This window comes from Petaurus breviceps, unplaced genomic scaffold, assembly GCF_028583685.1.
Source record: "Petaurus breviceps papuanus isolate PSGF00001 unplaced genomic scaffold, PetGlider_PUasm1.0 90650, whole genome shotgun sequence".
In the NCBI taxonomy this organism is placed as follows: Eukaryota; Metazoa; Chordata; class Mammalia; order Diprotodontia; family Petauridae; genus Petaurus; species Petaurus breviceps.
Window position 1 is genome coordinate 8,661,750 of NW_027187299.1, and position 9,334 is coordinate 8,671,083.

At 37.4% G+C, this 9,334-nt stretch overlaps 1 protein-coding gene and 1 pseudogene across 5 annotated transcripts in view; one reads left to right on the forward strand and one right to left on the reverse strand.

The window, feature by feature from the left end:
- TTC13 (tetratricopeptide repeat domain 13) overlaps positions 1–9,334 on the reverse strand; it is an 83,358-nt gene that overhangs the window by 55,801 nt on the left and 18,223 nt on the right. For all 5 annotated transcript variants that reach the window (XM_069064905.1, XM_069064904.1, XM_069064903.1 and 2 more), the window contains exon 3: positions 93–168. In XM_069064905.1, coding sequence (XP_068921006.1) covers positions 93–168 — 76 coding nt within the window. The remainder of the gene's footprint in view (positions 1–92; positions 169–9,334) is intronic.
- On the forward strand, positions 7,415–9,244 carry LOC138143666 (casein kinase II subunit beta pseudogene; annotated as a pseudogene).

Consider the following 9,334-nt stretch of genomic DNA (forward strand, 5'->3'; position numbering starts at 1 on the left):
AGCCTGTATTTGCAATATACACCACCATACTGTTTTGAATCTGTTTATAAGAGCAGCATAGATAAAGCACTGATACTTTCAGAATATCTTACCTAATTCTTCATTTGTGTTGTCATTATCAGTAGCAAAGGGTAATCGCTTTTGTTCTGCAAGGGACTTTGCCTGGTTCTGTAAAACATCAAATAATCACTTTCAGTAATTGCAGGGATGTAGGAAAGGTCCATTTTTAAAAGGTACATTTAACATAAAACTAGAAAAATCTAACAGAAAAGCTATTAAAAGCAATTACAAAATTGTAGTAAACACTATAAAGCATTTGTCTGTGAAGGGGGCAATGATGGGATTGGAAGTAAATCAGTTCTATAAATTTTTAAATTGGAAATAGTACTGGCTAGCTGCACAAAAGCTGATGCCATGATTTTAAAGGTTTCTGGCAGCAATAACGCAATTATTCTGTAAAGAGGATACATCAGGAATTACTCCTTAAAATATGAGTAATAACAGAGTATGGCATTATAAATGTGAACTCCGATGCTTTAGAAAAAATTGTTACGGCATATATGGGTACAGAGGTGTAGAAAAAAGAATCAAATCCTGACCAAGAGTCCAAGCATACTGTCATCACATACAAATAAATACACAAATGGGGCTTTATTTGTATAATCACTCCCACTTAGATTTGTGGAAACCTCTTTCAATCTGACTCTTGCCCCACCACTCAACTGAAATTGTTCTCAAAGATCACTAACAACCTACTTATTGAATCTAATTACCTTTTCTCAGTCCTTCTTCACCTTGACCTCTCTATAGGACAACAGAGGGCTACCCATTCCATCTTCCTTAGCTTGGTGATGTAATCTTCTTCTACCTTCCTGAATTTCTTCTGTTCTTTTCTATACCTTTTTTCCTCTTCCACTTTCTAAATGTAGGTGTTTTATCTTTAGCTCCTCTGGTTTCAAGTCTTACCTCTATGTAAACAATCTTTACATTTCTATCTCTAGTTCAGACCCCCATCACAACTCCTCCGTTAGACATGTCTACCTGAATGTCCCACACCAAAGCCTGACATTCAACATGTTCAAACCAAAATTTATCTTTGCCCTATCCCTCATCCTAACTTCTCCATTTCTGTTAAGCATACTGACAATCTCACAGTATTTTAAACTCATAACCTTTCAGTAGTCTTTTTAATTGTTCTCTCCCTCACCCGTCACATATAACTAGTTGTCAAATCCTGCCAATTCTACCTCCACAAAATTTCTTGGATACACCCCTTCCTTTCTATTCTCATCCCCTTCCAGGGTTCTTAACAAGGAGTCTGTTGTGTGGGTAAATTTTAGGAGATCAGCGAATTTGGATGGGGGAAAAAATGACATCTTTATTTTCACCAATCTTTGGTTTACTTTGTAACCTTGAACATTTTGTTTTATGCACTTAAAAATCATTATTCTGAGAAAGGGTCCATAGGCTTCAACAGACTACCATAGGGGTCTATATCAGAGAAAAAGTTAAGAACCCATATCCTAGACTTTTGCTACCTCTCAACTGGACTATAACAAATCTTTTAATTGCCTCTCATAGTCATCTCTCTGCTCCCATCTAGTCTCCATACTGCCAGGGTAATTTTTCTAATGTACAACTTTGATTATGCTATTCCCCTGCTTAAAGATAAATGATATATTCTCCCCATACTGCAAACCTCAAAAAATTCCAAACTCTTTAGACTAGCATTGGAAGCCCTCCCCTCCAGACTCCAACACATAACTTTCCAGCCTTATTTCATTTATTCTACGTTCTTCCACTGAGCTTTAATGACAAACCCAATAAATCACAGTATCCCAAACTCATTCTACCCTTCTTCCTTTGTGCCTTTCTTTGTTCACCCTGTCACCAATCCTCTCACTCCAACCTAATCTCTATTTAATCATGTTTGGCCATGAAGGTTTCTCCAATCACCCCAAGAAAGGGAAACGAAATTTTTTTCCCTCTTTGATCTCTAACAGCACTTTGAGACCCCTATGTATTTACATGCAAATTTGTATTTTATTTGTCTTATTTACTCCACCCATTTATTGAACTGTAAACTTGACAAAAGCTTTAATTTAATTATTTTTGCAATTATTTTTGCCTTTATCTAGTAACTAATATAATAGCTCTTTCAGTTCAATTCACATTTATTAGGCATCATAAAAAATTATTCAGAAGAAAACAAACAGAACAAAATAAATGCAATTATCTGTAGCTAAGATAGTTTTACCTGTAATAGTTCAACATTTTATACAACTATGACTCTATAATGTTTTAACAGCTCAAGAAGGCATCACTTTTTTTTTCTTCTGGTTTCTTTTTGTCTTTTTATTTTTTTCCCACTTAATAGTATTTTATTTTTTTCCAATTCCATGTAAAGATAGTTTTCAACATTTACTTTTACAAGATTTTGAGTTTTGGTTTTTTCTCTCCCTTCCTATCACCAAGACAGCAATCTGATATAGGCTATACACGTACAATCATATTAAACATGTTTCCACATTAGTCATGTTGTGAAAGAAGAATCAGAACAAAAGGGAAAACCCACAAGAAAAAACAAAAACAATAGAAACAGAGAAAATAGTATGCTTCTATCTGTACCCAGACTCCATAATTCTTTCTCTGGATGTAGACAGTATTACCATGAGTAAAAAGGCATCACTTTTATACACTTTCCAAACCAAGAGGAGATTTTTATCCCAATATGCAACTGCAATGTGCTCGATCACCTGAATCCATAATAAAATTATTAATTCATACCAGATTCACCTAAGGCATATAACATTGAAATATATAATATAGGTGAGGAAAACTAAGGCATGTGAAGGTAAGAAGTTCTGACCCCAACTATGAGAAGGATTTAGTGACACTCCCAAATTTTAAGAATGAGATTTAGCAATTTTCTTTAAAATTATTTTGTCTGTATCACTGCTAGCATTTCTCTTATAAATATGTTATCAATTTAATAAAAATGTGCCTATTTTGTATAGGATATTATTTTGGACAACCGTATTATTTCATTTTTTACAAGTAAGTTGTGAGGCTAGACAGATCACTAATATGTTCTCTACAGTTCTTCTGACATTATTTATATGCAATTCTTTTAGTTGCCAAAATTTAAGTACTTAGCACATCTGAATTATTTATTGCTCTAACTCATGATCATGGAAACCAAGTTACCCTTATCCATATTATTCCTATTAAGAATAAGAATTTCTAATTGGGACTTTATGATCATTTTAAGAGACATTTTTCATGTTCTTCTTGTGAGAAAGTCAAGATGATTTGACAAAGTCACATATCAAAGTTCACCAGAAAGCTAGTCTTAGAATTTATAGACTTTGATAATAGCAGTGATGATGATGATAATTAACATTTATAAAACACTTTGTAAGGTAGGTGCTATTACTATCCTTATTTACAGATGAGAAACCTGAAGCAAACATAGTGACTATTCATGGTTATATACAGCAAGTATCTGAGGCTGCATTCAAACTCAGATCTTCCTAATGCCAGGCCTAGCATTCTTTCCACTGGGTCACCTATCTTAAATATTTGTGACTCTTCTAATAGATTTTTGTGCTTTTAAGATAATGGCTGATGTACAACAGCTACAGAGAACCTGTGAATCATCAAGTTCTATTAAATTATTGGGAAAGGTGATTTCCATTAGCAATCTTATGACTGATGCCCCAAATCCTTGTTGATGTTTGGATTATACAGTGACAGTCTAACAGGTAAAGAAAAAAGTGGCTTGTTAAAATATAAGTCACTGTTTAGAATCAGTCTGATGCAACCTATAAGGATACTTGTCAGAAAAGCTCCACTGATTCACGATTACTAGTCTGAGAACTCCGGGCAAAAGTCAGCTTTGGAAATACAGCTATAACCCACAGTCCAACGTCTCTCTAAGACTCTAGGTTCACATGGACCCAGTCCAATCTTGGGGGCTGTTCCATGAAGGTTAGTTTTTCACTTTGGTACACTGCCCTCACCTTGAATTACTCTAGGTAATCTCTCAAGACAAAGCTCAAGTATAGTTCATAACCAGATTCCACCAATAAAAGGTATCCCCAGCTCCCAAACACTCACAGAAACCCATGCAAATTGTGTATATCTCAGTCTTTATTTTACCCAAAATGCAGAAGACCTAAAGGACTCCCAGGAATACATAAACAGATTTAGAAACACATAAAACACTTGAATAGGCCATCAATTCTCCCTAATGCTGAAAGGAAGTGAATTTGGAGTTGCTATTAGGGTAATCCTTTGACATTCTAGGGAATCCCTCTTTCCCAGAGTTCTATATAGTTCCCACAAGATTCATAGGACTACCCTGGGGGTTTAGACTCCTACTAGATAAATACACTTTGGGAACAGCCAAACAAGCAATCTACTTCACATCAGACCTTCAAGGTCTAATTTACACACTGGACCTGCTTTCCAAGTAGGATATAGCTTAGGAACTACAGAGCTAATCTCTTTTGTCTTCAAGGATTATGCTGCATCAGGAAGTCCTATTCTTCCGCTAAAAAATTCAATCCCTGAGTCTTTACCTTTGCAATGTCTAAAACTTGGGAACACCTGAACTTAGATCAAATGAGGCCTCAACTGTCTGATTCTGTTATATACAGGAAGTCTCTCAGTGCTCTGGCTGTTACCAACTTTGGGATTCTTAAGTTCCGATCTCAAGAACTGAGATATACTCATGTAATTCTCATGTGCTATTACCTCAAGACAGGGAAGAGGGAGAAGGTTGGCATAGAGAAATCTGGTTCCTTCTCCTTTGTTGCACTCCAGAAGAAAGGATCAAGGGAAAAGACAGAAATGGGAAAGTATGGAAGAAAGAATAAACTGATCTGTCAGCTTTTTTTTTTCTTCTGGATTCCTTCACCTTCTACATGGTTCTTGAATAGCATCCTATTGGGAGAACAAATTTAGTGAGTTACTCAGGCAGCGTAGATCCAGTGGAAAGGAGACTGCCCAAGCATGACCTACGCCTAAGATTTATTTTGAGAAATTTCCTTGAGCAACAACAGGTGGGGGCAATGAGTCAAAGAAAGAAACTGACCCTTATGAATGAGCTCCCATGATAAGATCTAAACCAGGGCTTCTTAAATTTTTTCCACACGTGACTCTTTCACAACCCACAGTTTAAGAAATGCTGATCTAAACCACGAGAGTCCAGACTCTTGAGGGATAGGGCAGGGGTGGGGAACCTTGGCCTACATGTTCCTAAGGGTTTGATTTCCAATAGACCCTAAATATATAATTTTGGGAAGTCTCACACATGGGGGGGTGGGGGGAGGGGCTCATACAAGTAGCTAGTTTACTCGCATGAGGTACATTAGAAAAACTTTGCAGGAACCTCATGCCTTTATACTGCAGGAATCCATGGGAGAAATTTTCATATGGCCCTTGCATTTTAGATTGTCCTATGAAATTACAGAGATCCTTTGGATGAGGAACTCAAGTTGGTCAAGGACTCTCTCTATCTCTCTCTCTGCATCTACTCTCACTGTCCTCTATCAGTAAAACATTCATGCATTGCTTCTTCAAGAGAGACTTTGGCAATTTAAGAGAGAAGTGACCTCATTTCCATTCTATTTCTGCCTTAGAGATGGGGCACTTCTGAAACTCAAGGCGCCTCCTACTGCCTCTATGGTAAAACGAAAATTCTACTGTTCAGCTTTTAAAGTCCTTCATAAACTGGCCCCAGCACATCTCTCCAGTCCTGATGGACATTAATTACTCTCTCTTCTAAACTCTGGGTTTCAGAAAAACTGAACTTCTCCCTAATTTTCACACATAGCACTCTATCTGTTGTCTCTCTGCCTCTGCACTGGCCATTCCCCATACATGGAATGCATTCTCTCCTCACCTGTGCCTCTCAGAATCCCTCTCTTCTACAGCTCAAGGACCTTCTACATGAAGCTTTTCCTAGTCCCCCAAGTGATAGTGTCCTCCTTCCCAAACAATATTGTATTTAACTACTCTGAATTTATTTGTATATATTCTCTTCATATTTATTCTGTATATACTTAATATACATACTCTCCCCCCCATTAGAAAGTAAACTCTTTATGAAAAGGGATTACTTTATTCCTCATATTTTTATCCCCAGAACAATGCCTGGAACATAGTAGGTCCTTAATAAATGTTTGTTGATTGACTGCAATCTAAGTATACTTAAAAACTTAACAGATTTAAGAAAATCTAAGGGATGTGTCACGTCCTGTGTGGCTGGGTGTGACCAGAATACTTTTCCTTCCTCTTTGTGGAGCAATTACAAACACAGAACCTGAAATGTTCATGCCAAGCAGGTTACTGATATGCCTAAACACAGCCACTGGCCTTTTTTTGCTGCTCTCTGGATGTCAGAGATAGAGGTTACCACCAAAATCTTAAGTCTAAATCCATTAGTCTTTTCCTTGTACCATGATACAGAAGAGAAAAGGAGGCTGTGGCTGTTTGTTGCTGTCTCCTCTGTAGGCCCAGGCTCTCTACAATGAGGAGTGCCTGGCACATGGCAAATACTTAGTAAAGGCTTGCTGAGTAGCTAGGAAGTAGCTGAAGCTAGAGTCTTGAGTCCAAGCTGTTCCAATAGCAATGGGTAAAGTGTAAAGTTTACACTTTACAAATACAATATAGAACATATTCCTGCTTAAGAAGTAAATGTAATTCTGGGTAAACTTACAAATGTATGTGTGAAAAATAAACAATATATAACAAGGAGAACTGCCAAGTGACATCAAAAATGACTAAACAGGCTATTTGGATAGTTGAAATCAGCTGTGTTAGGAAAAACAAAAGCAAGCAGTGAGATAATATAGGTCCAAAGTCAAGAACAAACAAATTAATGGAGAACACATTAATTATACGAAGCCAGAGGAACGGATGTTCAAATCCCAGTTCTGTGACTTACTAACTGAAAAACCTCCTGCAAGTCACTTAACATCCCTGTGCCTCAGTTTCTGTATCTGCAAAACGAAAGGGTTGCCCTAGATGACCTAGGTCCCTTCTAGTTCTAAATAGATGACTTTAGGGAGAAATCATGATACAGAAGACTACCTTCCTGTCTCTTACACTAAGACTATAGTATCTTCTGAATACAGAGATAAGAAATGATGATGGAAATATGCCACGAACATACCCATCAGTATTAATCAATATAGAAAGTGCTTAAATGTTTCAACAATGTTGCCTTCTTATTAAGCAAACTGATATTAACTAACAATTTAAGAGAACACATGAACTGATTTATGATATGTTTTAAATAACCAAGTTCTCTTAAGGGTATAGATATAAAACAACTGTCTATCTTGGTTTCTACTATCATCATATAACTTTAAAAAACTATATTGCATTACTCAAAATCTATAAGATCATGGTGACAGAAATAGCAGTGGATTTGGAGTTAGAGAACCTGAACTCCATTGATTGGGGAATGGCTAAACAAATTGTGGTACATGGATGTATGGGAATATTATTGTACTGTGAGAAATGATGAATGTGCTGTTTACAGAGAAGCATAGGAAGATCCACATGATCTGATGCAGACTGAAGTAAGCAGAACCAAGAAAAGAATACACACAGTGACTATGTCAAGGTAAATGAATGAACCACACACACACACACACACACACACACACACACACACACACAAATGAATGTTGAAGAATTACAAACAAGTATGATTCAAAAAGAGACATGAGAAGGCACTCCCACCCCAACCCTTTGTAGAGGTGGGAGGTCAACAAGTGTTATTCATTGCACATATTTTCAATCTTTTTCAATGTACTGATCAATTATACTGATTTTTTTCCTCTTTTCATTTCTTTCTCTTTTTTTGTCTTTAAAAATACTGTGTTATGTGGAATGGCCCTCTAGGAGGGAAGTGCAGGGAAATATACTGCAGGAAATTATGATAATGTTAAAAAAGAAAGGGGGAGAAAGAGAGAGAGAGAAATTTTTTTTTAAATAGAACTTAGGCTCAAATCCCAGCTATTTTTTTTTTTACCACTTGTGTAATCTTGAACAAACCTCTACCTCTCTAAATCTGTTTCCCCTTCTGTAAAATGAGGCAATTTAACTACATAATCTCTTAAGGTTCCCTCCATGAATTTTGGGTACATGTCTTACACCATCAGAATCCTCATAGGCCACAAGGAACATTTTTATTGCCACAAAATCACTTTGGCTTCCTCATTTTAAATTGTTACATCCATCCATTCAGGTTCTGATTGCCATTCATCTACTAACATGGCCTAACTTTGGAACAGCCATATTGAATTTGTTTTCTTTGAACTCCAATAATTCCCAATTTAAATCATCATAACTTCATTGGAGGATATCATAGAAAATCTGGTTAAAGTATTCCTAAGGGACTTTGAAAATTATGGCAAAGGCTGCTACCATTGCCACCTCTGGGAACAACTTCTCCCTCTCCCTTCCCAGCTCCAGCCCACTGATGTATCATGGATCTCATGGCTCTGTGGTATTCATGGCAATGAATTCTTCTATGTGGTGGATGAAGACACCGGAACAAGTCCAATCTCACAAGGCTCAATGAATAGGAGACCCACTATAGGCAGTCACTAGACACGATCCTTGATTTGGAAACTGTTGAGGGGATGGAGGACAACTCCAACCAGTGACCTAATTTAGCAGACAGGTAAGATCCTGTATGGACTGATCCATGCCCCCTACATGCTCATAAAGTAGGGCATCACCCAGATATTGGAGGAATATCAGCAGGGAGACAGTCCCGTGTATATTGTGAAAAGCATCCCTTGTTCCCCACTGGACTGTCAGAAATACTGGTGAGGCAATGGTAAAGTTTTACTGTCCCAAGTGCATGGATATTTACCCACCCAAGTTGTCCAGGCACTGGCACACAGATGCTGCTTACTTTGGCACTGACTTTTTTCCACATGTTCTTCATGATGCAGCCTGAATACAAGTGACCTGACAAATGGGTGCCCAGGCTGTATGCCTTCAAGATCTACCCCATTGCCTTATCAACTATATTGTCAAGCAGTCAGCAACTTCAAGTGCCCTATCAAGACTATCCACTGGCATGTCTCCTCCTCATCCCCCCAACATCTCAGGCTGTGACACCTTCCCTATCTCCTTCCCTATCCCCAAAGATATATACCCTTTCAAAACCCCCACAGTTTTCAGTTTAAATTAGGAAGTCATCATTGTAGTGATGTGATGGGAGTATGAAATAAAATAGATGACAAGAAAAGAGGAAGAGGAAGGAAAGGAAAGGAAAGGAAAGGAAAGGAAAGGAAAGGAAAGGAAA